The sequence below is a fragment of the Dermacentor variabilis genome, chromosome 10, assembly GCF_050947875.1.
Source record: "Dermacentor variabilis isolate Ectoservices chromosome 10, ASM5094787v1, whole genome shotgun sequence".
In the NCBI taxonomy this organism is placed as follows: Eukaryota; Metazoa; Arthropoda; class Arachnida; order Ixodida; family Ixodidae; genus Dermacentor; species Dermacentor variabilis.
In genome coordinates, this window is record NC_134577.1 from 91,948,417 (window position 1) to 91,970,473 (window position 22,057).

Consider the following 22,057-nt stretch of genomic DNA (forward strand, 5'->3'; position numbering starts at 1 on the left):
TACCCTCTCTGACTACAGCATCTCGAATATATCTGCATAATTTTGCTTACTAATGAAGTCCTAATTAAGGCAAGGCAGGAACCGCTACAAGCGCCTCGTAGAGGGCAAAGGACGATTCGCACTAAAATTCTTGCACTAAATTTGTTTTGCGTCTAAACATTGTCGCCCAGCCTAATTCCAAGACACACCCACAGGTGTCTAACCCCCTTTACATCGATTGCTCATTTCCGGTGACACCCCCTTTAAGAATGAACCATTCTATTAATGCCTCCCCCCTCTCAGGCCGTGTGAGAACTCTAAGTAGGAAATGACGCATGAGACGCAATGCTAACTGATGACGCCAGATTTGCAGTTCTAATGTTAAATGTAGACGTATTTAGCTTGGTGCCTACTGGCGATATATACTCAATTATAGGCGGCGTATAGTAAAAATGATGGAAATTTTACGATCCTTTTATTGGCTATACCAATTATACGGACACTCCAAACGGACTTCCGCCGTCAACGTCGCCGTCGCCGTGAGGTTCCGTATGAGTAAAAGCGTGTGAGGGTGAGCCGGCGAACGCGTTTCAATCTCGCATGCGCGAGCGATGAACGCGGCCTGGATGCATGCCCTCTCATGTGGCGCGTGAGGCAGGGAGGTGAGGCGAAGTAGGATGGGCGTCCGTCTCCTGCGGCTGCTACGGTGCCTCGATGCCCTCCTCGCCCACCACTTCGCACTGAGTGGAGACAACCGAAGCGTCTACAACGACATTGGCCACGCGAATTGAGAACGCCGTACTCACGGAGGAAGGAAACTAAGGAGAGGCCCTGACGTCACTCTTTGTGAAGCAAAAGTGAAGCCGGAATTTGGCGTTGCTCATGGCGATGCTCCGCCTTTTGGGCCACTCTCCTCTCTTGTTTACATCTTTCGCGAAAACACGCCGCGCTGCGCGTGGTGTCGCGCAACATCTGGCAGAGCACGGTGCAGGTAACACAGCGCAACAAGACACGGTGACTAACGCAAACCCGCCCACTCAGCGCCTTTGCCACGGCCCGAAACCTACCAGAGCAACACGTGTGAGCGCTCAAAAGCATAACAACGCCGCCATTGTGGCCCAAAAGGCGTGGCCATACAACAAAAAAAAAAGCAGCAAAAAAATGAGAACCTACTACGTCATTTCCGCCACACTTTTCTCCTAGCGCGCGGAGGGGGTAGGGCCTCTCCTTAGTTTCCTTCCTCCGTGGCCGTACTAGGCGCGTTTGGGCTGACGCCGCAAGAACGCGTTGCCGGCGCTTGTGCATCTTGAAAGCGGCCTGCGACGTCGCAAAGTGCGCGGCCGCGCAGGCCTCATCTTTAAAGCGATCTGCGATGTTTACAGAGTGCGCGTAGTGCCTCTAGCTTCTTATGCGCTGTGCGTTCGACGTTTCGCACGCGTTGAAGCGACAGATGCTCGGAGGTCAATTGGCTCACGGCTGCTGCCGCCATTTCTAACTCCAGCGTTTTCAGAGACAGTGTCATCAAGCGATGTGTGTTCATGCTTACCTGCGCGCGCGTAACATCGTGCTGGTTAATTTAGTTAAAACACTTTGGTGGGCTAGTTGGTTTGCATTCGTGATAGAATATGTAAGCGGGACTGAACAAGGACGTAGAAAGGAGCAAACACACAGAAACAGCGCTGTCACCGTGTGTGTGTTTTCTTTCCACGTCCTCGTTCAGTCACGGTAGCGCATTCTATGGTTGTTAATTTAGTTACTAAGCGAATGTTTACAAGTCTATATGGCCGATAAAACTGCTATCCACAGTTCGTACAGCTATCTACTAATTTGCTATCGCAATCAGTGCTTGGCCTTTCGGGCTGAAGTGCGAGTTTACCTGTCCGTTCTATATAGTAGCGTAAATTCCAATGCAGACATCAAATGATGGCCTGTTTGACATCGTTTCCTGTATATCCACGTGAAAATGTCAAGTACAGTGCTAGAAGTTTCTGTAATTCGTACAGTTTATTTAGAAGAACTTCACCTTGCTAATATTTGCAAACACGTGTTATAAGAACACTTTATTTTATGGAATCACCCAGGATGATAATTTAGGAAAAAAAATAAGGAACAGCCACCGCGATTTCACACTGCACTGAACGTTCTGATTATAGCACACAAGGCGAACGTAATATTTCAAAGTAAAATTATTTGCGAAATTTGTTTAAACAAAGTTGTGCAGTTTGTTGTTGCAGAATTGACAGCGTTTATATGTCCTATTATTATATCTGTTGCGTATTATTTTTTTGCGTAACAATTTAGCTAGGATTCTTTTAATATTGCCTTGTTGAGTATAAAGTTATCATGGCACAATAACATTTACATTGTCTCGGCTTCCGTTGGCAAACCGAATTCAAAGACTACTCTGGTGCTTGGCGATCCTATTGTTATGAGTTTAACGCAATAGGTTTCTGTTTCTGATTTTTGTAGAAAGCATCCTGTAGCGTTGTTGGAAAGACTTGAATTGCTTCTTTTCTGATTTTTGTCGCCAGCACTGATATTGACGCTAGGAAATTTGAAACCGTGTATACACTACTGTAACTGGACTGAAAATGTTCGTAGACTAAACAGAACGCAGCATATAGTGCCACATATCGACTGGAAACAAGAAGAAATGTTCAATAACGATGCTCTTCAGCTCCCAGCAAGAGTTAGGATTAGGAACGCGCCCAGACTCTAGTTCATACGAGTTGAAGAGCACTGGTGAGAAAGAGGCCTATACGTGAATGAACGTTGCTAAAGAAAGCACTGGCTCCACTGACGATGACAAGCTACCTTTCTCGAAACGCTTGCTGAAGTGAACTTCCTCGTTGAACAGCTACTCGTCAGTGCTCACCGTGTACAGTACTACGTAGGCTTACGCGCGAGCTTGTGGTTTGCCTTGACCAGCGCCAACGGTGAATGTTACTAGGCGACGTATATACATCTGCTCTGACTTTGCAAGTGCTTCACCTGTGGAGCAAGTGAGAGGCGCTTCTGGGGTTATTCCGGTTGAGTAGGTTGTTTCTACGACTTGACCTCCTTTGATGGCATAGCGCGAAGGATGCTTTCAAAATTCATGGGCACTTTTCCAAGGACATTGTTCGGTTAGGTTTTTAACCTAATGCACGGGATTGGTTTCCGAAAATGAAGGTTTCAAAATGTATGCCTACAGAATGACTTATGGATTGTGGATTTGTTGGACACCTCAACCGTTACTGTCCCTGCATTTCGGCAGCCGCTGTATTAGGCCAAAAGCAAGGTTCTTTCCAGAAGAGTTCCTTACCTAATTTTGATGGCCGCACGCTTGGGCTTAATTAGCACATGGTACGGCATTTGTAATACTATTAGTGCTGTACCCTATATACCGCAATGAATCGGTCTCTGAGGGCAAGCAATAGATATAAGAAAATTACAGCAGAACTCACCTCATGGTGATTGTCGTCGTTAATGCAGTTAGCATTCGAGTATGTACCGACCCACCGTATTGCCACCGCCAAAACGCGCCGTGTATAAGGCTTCTATACAACCCCGCGCCTCTCGGCCGCTTTCTTTTTGAATGCGTTGTACCATCTAGGAGCATCAGCGCTAGATGCTTCTGAATATATGTGACTCGGGTTAGTTTCCGTCTAACACAGGATACATTTCAATAAACTGTTTAGTCATTGAAGATCGGCACGTAGCCAGCGGCACATACCCGCTGATTAGAGTTGGCGTCAAAAAGGACCATTGAAAAATTGTGCTTACCCAATCCCCTAAGCTGGCGTCAAAGGCGTTCCTCGCAGAGCGGAACATAACCAGTTGCGTATGCAGTGGGACTCAAGTTGGCGTCTGAGATGTTCATTAGATGACGTACCCAGTTAAGTGTACTACCTAGCGATCCAAGTTGGCGTCAGAGAGGTTTATTGAAGTGCGTCAGGTGTCCGGTGACCCAAGTAGGGGTGAAAAAGGTTCATTGAGGAGGGGCACATAGCCAGTGGCACACACTCGGTGACCCAAGTTGTCATCAAACAGGTTCAATTAAGAGGGGCGCATACCGAATGTCACGTACCGCCAGAGCAAAGTGGGTCCGACGGTTCGCTTCCAACCGGGCTCCATCAGCACAGCAGCCCGACGTTACAACAGTTAGGCCAATGGCTAGCCAGCAACCAAAGTTGGCGGGAAAACGGTTTAGAGACGCAGGCCGACAGATAGGCCCGCAAAAGTGCGCCAAGTTCCGAAAGAATGCTAATCATATTAAAAGGGTTGTAGCTACTTTCTTGGACCATTAGGGTAACAGAATGAGTACCAAGAGAAGGGAAGCGCAGTAGAATACGGCAGAAGACTAGGTGGTGCGACGAAATTGGGAAATTTGCAGGTGCTGGTTGGAATCGGTTGACACAGGACAGGGTTAATTGGAGATCGCAGGGAGAGGCCTTCGTCCTGCAGTGGACATGAATAGATGATGATGATGATGATGATGATGATGATGATGATGATGATGATGATGATGATGATGAGCTACTTTCTTGAAAGAATAATTTGTTTTACTTCGATGAAACTATGCAGAAACGGTCGGAATGCGTATAGTTCTCCGTTTTACGCAAAACACTGCTAGAATAGAAAAATTGCGTTTTGCTGATATACAGTAGTTTCCTCCTTAATACATCTCTGCAAAAAGTCACGTCACTTTCGTGCTTTAGTTACATAGATAAGGAGTCTAAAATGAATCTGTTCTTAAATAGTGCCGTGCCTAGGGAGGTACGAAAATTGTTTACTTGCACAACCGCGAATGATCCACCATAACCGGAAACACGGCACTGTGCTTATTGGAGTAAAGAAAAATTGCTATCCCTAAAGAAAGGAGCAATGAAAAAAATGTCGGTGGTGCAACCATACTCTCGACATGATCAGCGACTTTATTTCAATTAGGAATCTATCTCATTGTTTCTGCATATTCGTTGATTATAAATTTTATACAATGATTATGACGAAAGGCTGTACATACCGAGCGACACATACCCTGGGACTCAAGTTGGCGCATTGAAGAATTTTATTGAAAATCGGCGCATACACTGTGGCAAATACACTCTGACACATGTTCGCGCCAGAGAGGTTTATCGAAAAGCGACACACACAGTGGCGCATACTCCAGCGACCCAAGCTGGTGTCACAAACGTTCACTGAGGAACGCTAAATCCCCAGTATTAAATGCCAAAAGACCCAATTAATGCAACGGTTGTTTTTGAACCCAGATCGCTCAGCCCATGAGCTCGATGCTCTAGCCACTTGACTAGGAACTACCTAGTGACCCCAACTGATCTGAAATAGGTTAGGCGCAGACATACATCGACAGACAGATACGCAGAGGCCTACCGTAAACTAGATGAAGCTCCGAAAAATGCTCAACTCCGGTTGACATCAATGCGTAAATGTTGTTTGTTGTTTTTGTGATACCCACCTGCTCAAGTTGGCGTCAAAGAGGTTCGTGCAAGAGCGGCACATGCCCAGGGTCCCACATCCAGTGACACAAGTGACACATACACAGTGGCACATATTTTTAAAGTGCAGTACCGCGGGATCGGCTCACGAAAGCGCCTAGCTACAGGCGAGAAACTGCGTTCACATGTAGGAGGATGGTTCGCAATAAAATAGGGATGACTATATAGAAATGTGTGAGTTGAGATAAACTCCGCCTGCTTATGTTAGGCCGGGGTGCAATTCTGAAGAGCGCGTCGGACAGTGGTATGTGCCAATACAGGTTCATGCAACACATAACACTCGCCCTCAACTACTACATAAAAGGAGACTTGTCACTAACGGAGCCGAGGTGGCTCACGAGAAGTAGGCGATTTCTATGTCGCATGACTGCCCAAAATGCTCTAGTACCCTTTCATATGTTAAGCAAATTTTTACCAGGCTTTAATGCAACCGCTAACGTTGTCATGACAGTGTCATCGTGAACAATCAGGAGCTTGCGCTCTTTAACCTAATGTCGAATTTCTTTTGGAGATAACATGAATTATTTGTAACGGTGCGGTAAAATGAGCTAGGTGCTTGTGGTTACTAGCTAACAACAGTGAAGCTCTAAAACATTGGAGGGCGCTTGAGAGGAAGCTTTAGCTCGGAACAAACACCGACGCGGCCTATTCAAATGCATGTAAAACGCAAAAACGTTTTTGTGAGATAACCCATGGTCCGATTTTAATGAAATGTATTGCATTTGAAAGAGAAGGTTAAATTCTAGTGTCAGTTGGAAGCGGAATCTTGATTTAGGGCTTGAATTTTCGTAAAGAGATTTTCAAATATTTGACCGTTTGAAAAAAATAGAAGCACGAAGTTTACAAATTCATAGCTGTGCATAAAAAACTGATATCGCAGTTCTGTAAACGCCATCCATTAGATCATTCAAAGCGAACAAATTCGATTTGTCATTTTACATGTTACGTGGTTTTATTACGTTGGTTACAAAGGTTCTGCAAAAGTTGTATTTTCCTATTATAAAAATTTTTTATATTCACATGTAACACATCAATTTCGTGCGCTTTAGATGTACTATTAGATACAATTCACAGAATTGTGTTATCATTTTTCGTTGTTGAGTTACAGAGTTTTAAACTTGATAGTTTCGTTTTCTGAAATTTTTTTATTTTTGCTAATTTATAATACGACCTAACTCGAGAATTCGAAATCAACAGTCCCTAGATTTTAAGTTTTTCTTTTAAATGCAACAAACCTCGTCAAATTTGGTGCAGTGGTTGCCGACAAAAACGAATTCTCCTTTTACTTGTATTTAGATAGGAGCACCCGTGCTAAAGCTTCCTCTTAAGTTACGCTTTTAAGAGTGGAACGCGATAGCATTATTCAAAGATCTCTGAGTGCTTCTCACGCTTCCCGGCAACTGCAGCTTATATAACCGTATTGTTTACGAGGTAACGCTGCCTGCGTACGCCACGCATGAAAGCGAGCTTTCTATTAGAAACGTGGCCCCTGGGGTGAGTCGTGATTCGGCGGAGTCGTGATTCTAGAAGTGCTTGGAAGAAACCGGATGCGCCGCCTTAGAGCCTCTGAAATAGGCGCGCGCAGGCGCGCGCGAATCTCAGAGGTCATAGCTGTTCTGAAAATAGTAGAAATGCTCAAAAGGGGGATAGTGTATAAGCTCCCGCGTAACAAAATTAGGTTTTCTGGTATGTTGAAATTACAATCAGACGCTATCGTTTGTGCAGGTCATGTTCAGGTTGCACTTTACAATTTTTCTGACGCGTGTTCCTTTGAGGAATTCAATTAGACCAGTGACGTCTCTGCACACGCGCAGTGCCTGGGTGGCTGTGGTCCGTAGCGATCTTTTACTAAGCGGCGTCCACCGCCACGGGGCCTTTAATGCGCTTTCAGCGACCCGGGGCCTTTAATGCGTTTTCAGCAACACGGGGCCTTTAGTGTATTCATCGGCCCTTCCACTCTGCGAAGAAGGACGACCACAGAAGCTGTTCTGTGTTCTTCTAAAATGCCAAATTTTTTAAAAATTCATGGCTATATACAGGTTGTCCCACATAGCTTTAACCAAAGTTTCAAAAGGCCAGTGCCAACATTCTGAATTCGGTTCCACACGCGTCCGGAGTGCCTTTCATTTTTAAAACTTTGGCTCAAGTTATGTGGGACAGCCTGCATATGCAATTAAAGCCCCTGTCTCCCCAGTGCTGAATTGCCGCCTTCGGTGGTCACGTGCTGGGTTCTGTTCGCCGGCCCACTCGTTGCGGGCACGCTGCGGATCGTCGTGGCCTTAATAAGGGGATTTAATGGAGTAATGGAGTAACTTGAGTAATGGATAGGGGATTGCTACGACGGGCCTTAGCGGCGTCCAGTGGCCTGCGCTGACATTCCCGTTTCTGCTTGCGCCGCTGTTCTTGGCAGGCACGCTGCGTCTTCGTCGGTGGGCATGCACAACTGTCCAGGCTCGTCGACGGACGCACGATCGGCCTTAGCGACTTCCTACTGCCGGCGCGCCCATTCTCACTGTCGCCCCCGTCGTTGTTCTAGAAGGACATATTGCTCCTCTTGCGTACTCACGATACGCGCCCGCCCCATGCAACCAGTCAAGAACTGCCGATAAGGTCAATAGACGACACCTCTATAGACGACGTACCTCTATAGACGAACACGCATTGGGCCATGCATACGGGTACGTTTATTACGGCCTTGCAACCGAGACAAGATATCCGACTTTAAGCACAAGATGGCATTTGCAATCGTTTGCTGTGGCACCATTACCCCTTTCCAGAGTCCACGCACCGCCTCGTACTTATTGTGGCGCCACAATGCTCTGTGTTTCGTTATTGCCGCATTCCGCTTTCCCTTTACTTTCAGATTCTCTTGGTGGGTGCATTTGTAAGCATTTTAGTCGTTTTTGTATACGCCGAGGTATTCGTATTGCTCGACTACGTGTATGACCTGCTGTGGAATCGACACGCATCTTCATTAATGATTATAATTCCCGATTTCTCTGTGCTAAAATTGAGGCTTTGAAGATTTGTCGCCGCATTGCCACATATGTTCGCAAGTGTCTGTATATCTCATTTATTGTCCGATGGTAGCACTATGTTCTCCGCATGCATCAGTCAAGGGAGCTTCTGTTGCGCCATTTGTACATTACGCATGTAGGATAAATCAAACCCTAATTCGCTGTCTTCCAGTCGTCTTCCTATGCCCTTCACATAAAGAGCGAACAATCACGGAGGCAGAGGACATCCTTGCTTCAGTCGTTGGTGAATTCCCACCAGTTCATTACATTTTCGATCTTCCCCTACAACGTGTGCTCGGCTGTCTCTATACATCTCCCTCAGCAGCTCCACGAAATTGTCCTCTATGGCTTAGTGCTTAAGAACATCCCATAATAATTCCCTGTCTACGTTATCATAGGCTCCCTTAGTGTCTAGAAATGCTATCAATAAAGGTTTACTTTGAACTACTGAAATCTCCATGCACTAAGTTAGTACAAACATATTACCTGATGTGCCTGAAGGGTGCACTATCGCTCCGCCAAGAAAGCAGACGACAGAAAGGAGCTAGCATGCTGATTGCTGGAATAGCAATACCCTTTCCACTTCTGTTCTCGAGAGCTTCATTTTTGCTAGCTGGTACATTAATCTCAAGGCGACGTCGCAATGAGTCTTCTACAGCAGAGCTTCATATGTTTACCCTCCCATACATATTTTTCAATGTCCGTGCCTCAAAACTCCCGCGCCCTCTGAGGAGGCAAAGCAAACGAGTAAGGCATGTGCTGACACCTGGCGTAGAACGAGGAAAGCTAAGAAACCACCCACTACCTAGATTCATGCAATATTTACTAGAGAGAAATATGGTGCTAGCGTCTGCGGGAGCTGGAATTGGGGCAGATCAACCAGCATGGGAATAATTGGAAGTACCCGAATTTTCTTAAACTTCCTCATTTTGACTTTAAACGTCTCTTCTACTTCGCAAATTCGTCATCTTCCACAAAGTACTGTATAATAAGTAATTTAATAATCGTTATTAAAGTCATCTGCCGGCCGGATTCGAAAAGAGCACCTCAAGCACAGAAGCCCGACATTGAAACCACTTCGCCACGCATACATGTATCAACAAGCGGCATAGAACAGCCTTATGAATTTTTTGCGAGCAAGCCAGCGTCTTGAGAAGCTTTGAGCGTAACAATTTGGACACCCCGACAGGTATAACCCCTATTAGCATCGATTGTACGCGGTCGCGGAGTATTTTACGAATGCGGAATGGAAAAGCCTGGTATTCGCAGACGATGCTCGACTGAAGAAGAAGCTTCAGTTCCCAAGAATTTCGGTGGGGTGTCATTGAAGCGTAGCCGTCATTTATGTCGAGAGATGGCGCTTCCAACTGCTTTCTGTAGTGAATGTGAACAGTCACCTAGCACACTATTTGACGATTTGTCTCCGTCGCGTTCCAAAGAGAATTCCAATAAGCACCATCGTCATCACCATCGTCGTTGTCGAGTCAAAGTGCATTGTTTATTCGTGGAGCGTTCTAAAATATCAGGGTGAAGAAGCACGTCACATCAAACGGCGAAAAGACGTTTTTTTCCCCCCTGTATTGTAGAAAGGTACAGCAGCATTAGTACAGCACAACCCAAACGTCCCTCAACTGAGCGGTTAACCTCTTCTGTAGCGAATTTTATCAATAACCTAAGAAATTTATGTTTCATTGATATGAATGAGAATAAATAGACGGGAAAAATTAAAAAAAAATATTGCACTTCTAGAAAAGATCAAATGTTTTTCTAATGAATTGCCAACAAATGAAGGCACTAAAGGCAGAGCATGCTCCTTAGAACTTCTTAGTTCCTAATCATAAAGCTGTGAACTATGGCAAAAAATTATTTGAAAACGAATTTCGTAACTCGCATGACAAGTAACATGCCTCAGGTGGCATGCTCTAGAGATACCACACAGCTGCCAAACTCCAGCTTCTTGCAGCGCGTCGATATTTAGAAAAATCAGAAAGAACCCCGTTTATATGCGGCACGACATGGCCATGTTTCGTAACTGAAGCGCTCCTGAAAGTCAGAATTCTAAGATTAGCATCCCTGCCACCCTTTTTCAGCGTCGGATATGTTTTCGAAAGCGCTAGAAATATTTCGAGAATCACTTGGCCAGAAATGGTTAGGGTGCGCTCTCCTCTCCCCCCTCCTTTTTTTTGCCAGTGGCCACGCGTTCGCACCTGTAGTTCTTGATGAACGTGGCGCATCCGAGGAGGCGGTGCTCGGGTCCCACGTGCCTGGGCGCCAGACTCCACGAGGCGAGCGCACGGGTTCGCTCACGCCGCCGAGAGGCCACGGCGCGCAGAAAACGCTGCAGGCCTTCTTCCTCGGTCTCCTCCTCTTCCTCCTCCATTTCACTGCGGGAAAGGCAGAAGACACGCCAGCATTTCGTTTCGTTTCGGTTTCCCTCACTGACGGCACCTACCCGCTGTGCTTGAGTGGGCAAGATACGGGTAGTGTTAGGAACGAAGATAACTTATTATTCGAAAGAATCGAACATTTCTGGAAGAGATGAATGAAATATACCGCACGAAGAATTGATGGAGAATATCATTTGAAGCAACTAAAAGGTCATCATGTACGGTTGATCAAGCATCGCTATGGAGTGTCCGAAGCAGGCGGTTCCGAATTAAATAATGTCCGGAATGAAAAAAAGAACTAGGCGAATTTGTCTAAACTCTCCTTCTAAAATGTTTTTTTTTCCCTTAAGAACATAGAAGGGCGAGAGGATAAAGAAACCCTCGATCGTCTCATCTTATCCACAGAGTGGCCACAGAAGGGAGCGTGCCACATCAGCCCTGTGACGATAAAGGATTAAAAGAGTGCGGACACCAAATTACCGGCTAATAGCAGTTTTTTCTTGGTTACGACGCAGCATCGATAGGAGACCATAATGATAGCCGGTATGTGCACGATGGCGTCTCCGATAGTTAAACATTACGTGATTTCCATAACACAGTTGGGTAAATCAGCAGTGCCCGGCGACACAGCCTTCACGTGAAGCACCAAAGCGTTGACGGCCACGAACTCGTCCGTCGTCTGCTCGATTTCACCCGTTCGCCTACGTTTGTCTACGCCACAGCCATCGTTGGAGACGCGCGCTAGCACCTGCCGTTTTGAAAACGTTGCGCATTTTACGTGATGGCTATATCGATGAGCTCCTAGAAGGGAGCCATGCTTTGTTGTCGGACATTAAAATTGAAATAAATTACCTTTAACCGTCTGGTATCACTTACACTTCGTCAAAGCGTCTCTCGAATGCATGCAAAGGCTGCGTTACGCTCAATTCAGGCTCTAAAATTGGTGCCTACACTCCTTAAGTTCTGATATCAAACAGCGTAATTGGGTGAAAATTGCTCTTTCTTTTTTCCGGTGCGAATCAGAGCCGGCGGTCTACGTCATCGTGGTCGAGAGCCTTGCACTGATGTAACCCTACGGCGTTTGATTCCGCAGAGATATTCATTATTGTAATAAAATACAAATGGACACTGGAGGCGTATTGGCGCTGCGGCGACACTGACGCTACCATACCGTCCTCGTATCTATGGTGCTAGCGAGGCTCGCGCGTTGACGGTGAAGCGGAAGCTTTAGATCGGGCGTCCCTCCGGCGCCCCCTATTCAAATACATGTAAAACAAAGAAATGCTCTTCTCATATAACTGCTTGGCCAACTTTAATGAAATTTGCAGCATTGGAGAGAAAAAGTTAAATTTAGTGGCTGCTCGTAGCGAAATTTCGATTTGGGGCGTCAATAAAAAATTTAAATATATGTAGATTTGCTCGAAATTGAAGAACTAAGTTTACGATTTCGTAGCTCTGCACAAAAATAGATATCGCAGTTTTGTAAACTCTATGCGCTAGATCATTCAAAGCGGCGAAATGTAGTCTCAATATATGTCTTACTTGAATTAGTTACATTGTTTACAAGGGCTTTGAAACATCTCTACTCAGATAAGAGTGGTTTATTTAGGAACCATGTATAATACATTTGTTAAGTCTGCTTCAGATGTACTATTAGTTGGAATTTACAGAATTGTGATACCCTTAGTCATTGCTGCGTTACAGAGATGTAAACTTGGTAGTATCGTTTTCTCAAAATGTGCGATATTGAACAATTTTTATTAAAACACTGACAACCTAGATCGAAAATTCATTGCAAACAGCCACTAGAATTTAACTTTTCCTTTAAATGCAAGAAACTTCATCACATTTGGTGCCGTGGTTGCCGAGGAAAACGATATCTCCCTTCCCCTGTATCTAGAAAAGAGCCCCCGAACTAAAGCTTCCTCTTAAAGGACTGACAACGAATTTTTACGGTACCTGTTTGTTTTTTAGAATAATAATTTTAGAATAATACCAGTAAGCTTTAAAGGAAAGCTTACTGGTATTATTCTAAAATTCTACAGTGGTAAATCCTAAAACGCCGTGGAACATTTTTTCCAGAATTTTCTCATCTGCATCGAGGGTGCAGTCGTGCACAAGCAGCAAGCTGGAAACCATGATAAGTGAGCGTGATAGCGATTATACGCCAACATTGGTTTGAGCAAGGCGGCAAGTACGGCTCTAGCCGTAAGAGAGCAATATTTTGTTTATCAGGTCCATGTTTCTGTAGTCGATGTTTTATGGAGAGTTTGAAGTATCTTTACAGTAGGTGGTGTCGTAATCTGCGCCTCAGCGACGGCTCTCTCCAAGTAACACAAACTAATGTCGAATGCTGTGTGTTTGCTGGCTGCATGTGCCAGGCTTCTTTTTCTTTTCTAGACAAGCCAACCTAAGTGCTAGAGTATGGCAGTAGTGTTAATATTTCAGTTCTGGCACCCATTCACGGCACAGTTCGCCGATTGCATTTCGCATCGCACAGGGACCACGGAACTTCGGGTACTAAATCGCAAAGTCGCGCGCGTGAAACAGCCCTCATGTGTTCCGCGACGAATTGAACAGCTCTGTCCGCCCTGCCCCTCAACTCGTTACTCCACTCGTTTGCACTTTTTTAATGCGTAAGCACTCTTTGCGAGTGCGCCAGCAAAATATGTTCGTCACACGAAAAGTGTGGTGCCTTTTATATGCACGCAAAAACACGTAATTTGCGAAGTTGAGATATTTAACCGCTATAATAGTCTAAACGTAGATGTTTGGTAGCTTTATAACCGATAAGGAACAGTTTAAGCAAAAAACTGGTCAGAGTGAATATCCGCATGATCAGATTTGTGCGTACCCATAGGGATACTTGGGGAGCAAAGAAAAATGCACGGGAAAGCCCATAGTGGGGGGCGGACAAGTGAAATTTGGGGATGGACAAACTTAAAGTTCGGCGGTGGAGGTGTAGACGTCACGAGCGCCTTGGGAGAGGGCCAAATTAAATTTGAGTTGCCCTAACGTAAATTTGGGGATGGGCCAGCTTCAGTTTGGAGGTGGGCCAAATAGAACTTTGGGGTTGGCCCAAATTGAAATGTGTGGTTGGACCTAGTTAAGCTTGACGGCAAGCCTATTGAAAGTTTGTGGTTGGAGAATTTTAAATGAGTCGGTGGGCCAACGTAAATTTGCAGGAGGGCCAACTTGAAAATTTGGGGTAGGCCAGCTTGAAATTAGACAATGGGCCAAGTGAAATTCTGGGATATGCTTGCACATACTTAGACAACTCCAGTGGAGTTTCTGCATAATGTCTTACTTCGCAATACGCACATAAAGAAGTGCAAAAGCCCAATAATATACAAACTGCAATTTAGGAAATAAGTATGCGGTTCTTAACAACAGCCAACTCACGCACAGCAATCTCATATACTACATCCGAAGTATTAAGACTTCACCGCCAGGCCGCGTCACTTACTGGTTTTTGAGATTGCCTTCGCCAAATTAAAGTTATAATTGCGATTTAAATCGCGAGCGCGCTGACTCTATCACTATAAATCACGGCCATTTCATTTACACCAACGTCTCACAACACATTCTGGCCATTTGTCAGTTGCTTTAAGTCATCAAAGACATTTCGTCTGCCCGCTAAGACGCCGCCGCCAAGTGGAGACACCCTCACACCCTCAAACAGGGCAGCCCTCAGACAGGGTAGCCTCCCCCTAACCCTCAGACAGGGCAGCGTTCTGACCTGAGCTCTTCGTACGATAGTTGTGCGCAGAAACACTATTGTTCGTTCTGTTCATTTGCGTGCGTACAGCGTCGTGGTTCATACTGCGTGCTAAGAGGAAGTGGGACGGTACGCTCCTTGCTACAAACACTCCGTTTCCCTTCTGTCTCATCTCGTACACCACTGAGGCGTGAAACGCCGGTAGCAGCGCTCCCCACAACGCCTGCGTTGTGAGACGCTTAATGGCTAGTTGCCTGAATTCCATCGGAAAAGCATTGAAAGACCCTGGTGCTACGTCTGTTTCGCCGAAAAAATTGTCTCGTATGGTGCGTCATCGCAACGTGTCGGCCCCGTGTATTCTCAGAACACCGACTGAGCAACTTCAGTGCAACGCCTAACCTCGTTTCTTTCAACGTTTCGCCTTTCTGGTGAAACTGCCTTAATTTTTTTTTATACAAAAGATAGGGCGTTATATGTTCTTTCAAATCTTGACGTGTTTTCCTACTCTCGATATGTCGAAATTAGAGCACCAAACGCGAACCTGTGAGAGATGGGACCGAAGCTCACAGTCGCCTGTAATTCAATTTGGGCTCTGTGGTTGCGAAGCGTTCAGAATACTTACTTTCTGCACTGGAAGTTGCTACCGTTTCCTACCATTGCAGCGTGAAATTTAGCCAGATTGCAGATATTTACGCTATCGGGTGGCTTAATGCCACCGGTTGCGCAAAATAACATTATGCCTGTATTCTCGGTAACGTGTATGTGCTGCTATGTGCAGTGGCTGCAGGCAACTATAAGACCACGCCTAATCTTCGAGCCACTTCCGGCCTGAGCCATGGCTTAATCCGATCGGTCCTTGCTGGTTGCTTGGCATTTCTCGTAGGATTAGTGGACGCTTAGGGATAGGAAATAGGAATGCCGTCGCGGATCTGACGACGAATTAAGAGGAACCTATAAATCAGTACAGAACTAGGCCAGTTGCCGTGCCAACATTTTCATGCGCGCCATTTGCTTTAGTAACTACACCGCAAATATGTGCTTTGCGCTGAGTTTCGTAGATGCTGTTTTTTCGTGCATTTCGCGCAGTCCGCACAATATCCTTGCCTCTTCAACATACACAGGCGTGCGTGTCCGTGGCAAGGATAACATCCTTGACCCATTGCAGAGTACCGACTTCATTCATACGCGGCGCAGAGGCTTCGGATATAAAACAGCATACAATTGGAGCGCTGCTTTGTCCGATTGTGGCGAAGACAGCACTTGAAGTAGCTCTGCACGATAAATACCGAGAAACGGCATATTTTATATCTTAGCATTTCGAAAATACAGTGCCATAGATACAGGACCACACGAAGGCGTACAACGTGGGCGCTGCCTATCTACTAGAGGTTTATCACAGAAAGGCCACAGTATCTATGAACACGATGGGAAAACATTAAACATAGCCAAGATCATAAACAAAAACTCCCTATTGCTGTAATGTTGTGTTTGTTGGCACTTCAAAAATTAAAACGCCGGTTTTGTTACATGCCCTCCCCTCCTTGCGCCATCAATATACTGTAAAAATTTCATATAAACGTTTCTTTGAAATCAAAACATAGCCGAGAGTCCCCTCAGAAGGTCGTCATTTAAAGGCACCCATCTGTTAGCTTCTATTTAACATCGATTTCTCTGCCATTGTACGCTAAACTAGCGTAATGCTTGCTGGTTAGTTTCTAGGTTCCCTTACCCGCCGCGAGTCAGCATATTTTCTACAAAGATACAATGGACCGCAAAACATAAAGGACCACGCAAGCCCGTGCCAAATTGCCTTTCCGCGTCACCTAGCGGTAAGTCACCGGCCGCCGAGAACGTCGTAAGGCCGGAAATGGGAATTCTTCTTTTTAGGCGGTGGGTAGATTATCTTTCTATTCACGCCGTCTTCGTACTTCCTCTTTCCCACGCAATTGCGCAACCAAGTGGCACGCAATGATATCATTCCGGCACCACGTTACTGGTATCAGCAATATGAGTTATATATGACACTGCTCTCGAGAAAGAAGCACGTATGTCACCAGTCTGGCGTCAGTCCGTCGAAGCGCACACTGTGTGAGAAAGGGAAAACATGGGAATCCTGCGTCGAGCAGTAAGAGTGACCACTGTGGGGAACAACTAAAGGACACATTCCATGCCTAGAGCTGTTCTTGACAGCTGCTGACGCAGAGGAACTGTCGCATAGAGGCCGTTCGGTACGCGCTCACGTTGTCCGTAAACTGTTGCGGTCGACTGCACATAACTAACCTAGCCGGCCCTCTGTTTTCGTTCAAATTCCGAGATGGTAATTTAAAGTACGCGCTGCCCTGAGCCGCCCACAGGTCGAACAACACCCAGTCCAATTTTCCTTCTATTGCTCGTCTTTCTTCGATCTGCACCCAGCGTTCCCCATCCAATAGCGTTCTAGTCCCGTCTGTTTTGAAAATCTTAAGCCCACGTAAGCCCTGGATCAGTAGTCCCTTTCCATGCACTTCGGGCTAATTCATATTTGATTAACCCCCATAGCGCTCTAAGCTTCTTCGTGGCTTCGTTCCTCTGCCATATCGTTTTGATTACGTGTTCGTGTTTTAGTGCGTACTTGTTTTCCTGCTTGGTCCGGGCTCCCATGCAGGTAACGGTCAATAGATTCATACTCCTCACAGGTAATGACGCGACCACTAGGAGCCGCCTCCAATTGTACAGATGCGAGCGCGTCGGTGCAGCAGTGTTTGCGACGTCGAGAGCCCGCGATCGCCGCATCGCTCCTAATTCAACGTTGACTATTTACCTTTCTTTGTAATGAGTCCCGACCTCGCTTCATTGCAGAGCCCGTTACCACTCATGCGCACGCGCGGTTAATTCCTGCTGGACAGGGCTAGGCTTTTATTTTCTCGAAGCTCGGTGCTCTAATAATTAAGCTTGACCCACATTTTCAGCAGCCCCGCTTTGTAAGGCATGTTGTACTTGAGAGTGGACTGTCCCTATGTTAGCATTTTCGCGCAGCCGCGTCGGTTTTGCGCCAGTTTTGTGTTTGTGGATCGACTTACGCCATCTTATCTGCTGCGCCAAAAATATTGGAAATTTGTCGGCACTACTGTCGTACCGCCCGGCAACCGCAACGTGCCAGTCTGCTGTGGTAGATGTGATAAGGAGGCCGCTATTACGACGTATTTTCTTTTTCTCGTTTGATGGATACGCTTGCAAAATTCAAGTTTTCTTAAGCGAAAATTTGTTCGTATATGAGTTCTGTGAGCTCGGACTCCGCATTTTTTATTGTCATCAGTATGTTGCTAAATAATGTTCACCGGCGGCGGGACGCAGAAAATCGGGCACCATACTCTGCGCCATTGCAGTGTACAAAGAATATCGTAAAAAATGGAGCATCAGAGTTGCTTTCAAAGTTTTCCTTTGTGCACTCGGTTTACGGTAACTGACACTCGTAGCAATAGCGCCGCTCGGGTCCCCTTTATATAGTTCTGTTTTGCCATTTATGGAGGATTACACGTTCTGTTAAACTGCACAAGTTCAGGCCGAACCTTCAGCTCTGGGTGATGTGCGCAGACACCACACTGTCAAAGATAACGTAATCTCCGCACGACTATTGATCCTAAACCGAAGGTCAGCTATGGAATTGAAACCCCGCCATTTTACCGGCTGAACTATCAGTCCATCAGAGCTAGTAATAGCTCACAAAAATTACAACACTGCGATTCAGCCCTTTTGTATTTGGTATGGCTCTGCGAAGTACTCGTAAGCACTGCCTCTTTCGTCATCAAAATTTCCCCGCGTCGAGGCTCCCGGGTACTTATGACGCTGCGCCACTGATGCATAGGAAGGTATGCAGCTACGTTAATTTTCCAATCGCAAACGTATTTACAATATCTGGAATCAGATTGATCTGCCGGGATTTCCTTGTCCATTTTCCGCACACACATAGCCTGACTGTTTTCTATCTCGAGCTAAAATCATCGTTTGGTGCAGGCGCGTTCGCGGATACGTGAGATACTGCAAGGAGGGTCGCGCTCTTCCCAACAGTTGCTAAACGAGCCCGCAAGCACGAGGCAGGTCGTTCGAGCCCGCACCTGTCCGAGTCCGAGAGGTCGCTGAAGACGTCCGAGAAGGGGTCGGTCCGCGAGGCGTCGCGCGCCGTCGCCGAGCACGTGCTGCCGCGGCCGCTGGTCGTCGAGGTCTCGTCGCCGCCGCACAGCGTCAGCTCGACGCCGTCTTCCTCGGCGCTGCCTTCGGCCGATGGGACCCGTCTGTGACACGAACCAACGAAGAACAGCGAGTCAGCAGAATTCAGCGCTCAATGCGTACGCACGTCTCTGCTGTCAGGACTCCGCGCGTTGGTGCATCGTTTTCACCACTGCAGCTCACCTAGAGGCCAGGTTACACGCTTTGTAAGTAGAGAGCCAGCGACTCCACGAAGCGCACTACGTTTGTGTGAATCTTGCGGGAGACAAACAAAGGAAAGGTGGGAACGTTAAACAGAACAAGTACAGTTCGCTACTCGGCGCATTAAAATCAAGAGAAGTGCGGTTTAAGGTGGTAGGCCAGATTCAAAGTAAAATTTCGTTCACAACATTATTTTTTTTTTCTGGTTTACATTTTATGTGCGCCCAAACATTCAGCAACATGTTGCAGAAATTATGTTGTTATCATCATTAGTTTGGGACTTACAGTGATTTTTCCGACCTGTCCCCTCGCATTGCGAAGCCGAAAATCAGCACTACATCTTTACATAAAGATAATTGAAAATAGTTTTTTTCATTTTATGTTGTCGTCGAGCAGCCACACAAACAAAACGAGACTCTAGTGCACCTCATTGGGGTTCCAACTATGAAACTGTGAATACTGTATTGTCTTAAATAAATCTATAAAGAAAGAAAGAAAGAAAGAAAGAAAGAAAGAAAGAAAGAAAGAAAGAAAGAAAGAAAGAAAGAAAGAAAGAAGCTGCGGCATATTAGGCCTCTATGTGTAGTGTTTGACATCTTTCACATGGTTTGAAGATTTGTTTACGTTTTTCTCAAAGCAAGATTTTGCTCCACCTCAAGTTACACGAACTTTGATATATTTATTTCTAATGAACATACTCATATGAAATTTCGTGCACTCATTCCTCGCATATATATGCGTGTAATGAACTCGAAAAAGAAACCTTATGGATTGTTTTCGCATTTACAGCTCATTTCGCAAATAAATTTTGCCGGATTTTGATTGATTTTTCGAACATTACTTGCTTAATACTTATGGCATCGGATTTATCCTAGTTCATTGCACCGAGCCGCTGCTTAGCTGCACAAACGCCAAAGCGTCACTCAATTCATTAGTCAACTGCAGGCACGGCTAGCACATTTACCAAATTTTATTGCAGCAAATTAATTGGCCAAAAAATAAAATGAATCATTTTGCGCACTTTATATTGTTGAATGAACTGAATAAGGGATCTTAAAAACGATTTTAGGTGCAAAAATAAGTAATGGACAACAAAACTAAGGACATCGGACAGGCGCACACTCACAATTTTTATTTTCCCCGATGCTGCAGTCATATACCTTCGCGCATGCGAACAGGAACATACACAATAATAACAATAATATTTGGGGTTTTACGTGCCAAAACCATTTTCTGATTATGAGGAACGCCGTAGTGGAGGATTCCGGAAATTTCGACCACCTGGGGTTCTTTAACGTGCACCTAAATCTAAGCACACGGGTGCTTTCGCATTTCGCCCCCATCGAAATGCAGCCGCCGTGGCCGGGATTTGATCCCGCGACCTCGTGCCCAGCAGCCCAACACCATAGCCACTGAGCAACCACGGCGAGTAGGAACATACACAGGTGAGGTCACACGAGATAGAAACCAAACCTAATCATATCCTATCAGCCATACCATGGCTGATAGGATATGAGATACAAACCAAAACATGAGATGGAAACCAAATATAACGATATCCTATAAGCCATGCTGAGGCTTCCTCCGTAAGAACGGAGGAAGCCTAAAAACAGTGAAGAAGAAACTAGGAATTGGCAAGAATCAGATGTATGCGTCAAGAGACAAAGCCGGCAATAATATCATTACTAATATGGATGAGATAGTGCAAGTAGCTGAGGAGTTCTATAGAGATTTATACAGTACCAGTGGCACCCACGACGATAATGGAAGAGAAAATAGTCTAGAGGAATTCGAAATCCCGCACGTAACGCCGGAAGAAGCAAAGAAAGCCTTGGGAGATATGCAAAGGGGGAAGGCAGCTGGGGAGGATCAGGTAACAGCAGATTTGTTGAAGGATGGTGGGCAGATTGTTCTAGAGAAACTGGCCACCCTGTATACGCAATGCCTCATTACGTCGAGCGTACCGGAATCTTGGAAAAACGCTAACATAATCCTAATCCATAAGAAAGTGGACGCCAAAGACTTGAAAAATTATGGACCGATCCGCTTACTGTCCGTTGCCTACAAAGTGTTTACTAAGGTAATCGCAAATAGAATCAGGAGCACCTTAGACTTCTATCAAGCAAAGGACCAGGCAGGATTCCGTAAAGGCTACTCAACAATAGATCATATTCACACTATCAATCAGGTGATAGAGAAATGTGCGGAATATAACCGACCCTTATATATAGCTTTCATTCATTACGAGAAAGCATTTGATTCTGTCGAAACCTCAGCAGTCATGGAGGCATTACGGAATCAGGGTGTAGACGAGCCGTATGTAAAAATACTGAAAGATATCTTTAGCGGCTCCACAGCCACCGTAGTCCTCCATAAAGCAAGCAACAAAATCCAAATAAAGAAAGGCTTCAGACAGGGAGATACGATCTCTCTAATGCTATTCACAGCGTGTTTACAGGAGGTATTCAGAGACCTGGATTGGGAAGAAATGGGGATAAAAGTTAATGGAGAATACCTTAGTAACTTGCGATTCGCTGATGATATTGCCTTGCTTAGTAACTCAGGGGACCAACTGCAATGCATGCTCAATGACCTGGAGAGGCAAAGCAGAAGAGTGGGTCTAAAGATTAATCTGCAGAAAACTAAAGTAATGTTTAACAGTCTCGGAAGAGAACAGCAATTTACAATAGGCCGCGAGGCACTGGAAGTCGTAAGGGAATACATCTACTTAGGGCAGGTAGTGACTGCGGATCCGGATCATGAGACGGAAATAATCAGAAGAATAAGAATGGGCTGGGGTGCGTTTGGCAGGCATTCTCAGATCATGAACAGCAGATTGCCATTATCCCTCAAGAGGAAAGTGTATAATAGCTGTGTCTTACCAGTACTCACCTACGGGGCAGAAACCTGGAGGCTTACGAAAAGGGTTTTACTCAAATTGAGGACGACGCAACGAGCTATGGAAAGAAGAATGATGGGTGTAACGTTAAGGGATAAGAAAAGAGCAGATTGGGTGAGGGAACAAACGCGAGTTAATGACATCTTAGTTGA

At 45.6% G+C, this 22,057-nt stretch overlaps 1 protein-coding gene across 1 annotated transcript in view; it reads right to left on the reverse strand.

Annotated features, from left to right (window-relative positions):
- LOC142559335 (uncharacterized) overlaps nucleotides 1–22,057 on the reverse strand; it is a 169,741-nt gene that overhangs the window by 38,386 nt on the left and 109,298 nt on the right. The window contains exons 5-6 of the mRNA XM_075670949.1: nucleotides 18,694–18,870; nucleotides 10,702–10,878 (exon numbers count right to left, since the gene is read on the reverse strand). Of these exons, the coding sequence (XP_075527064.1) occupies nucleotides 10,702–10,878; nucleotides 18,694–18,870 (354 nt within the window). The remainder of the gene's footprint in view (nucleotides 1–10,701; nucleotides 10,879–18,693; nucleotides 18,871–22,057) is intronic.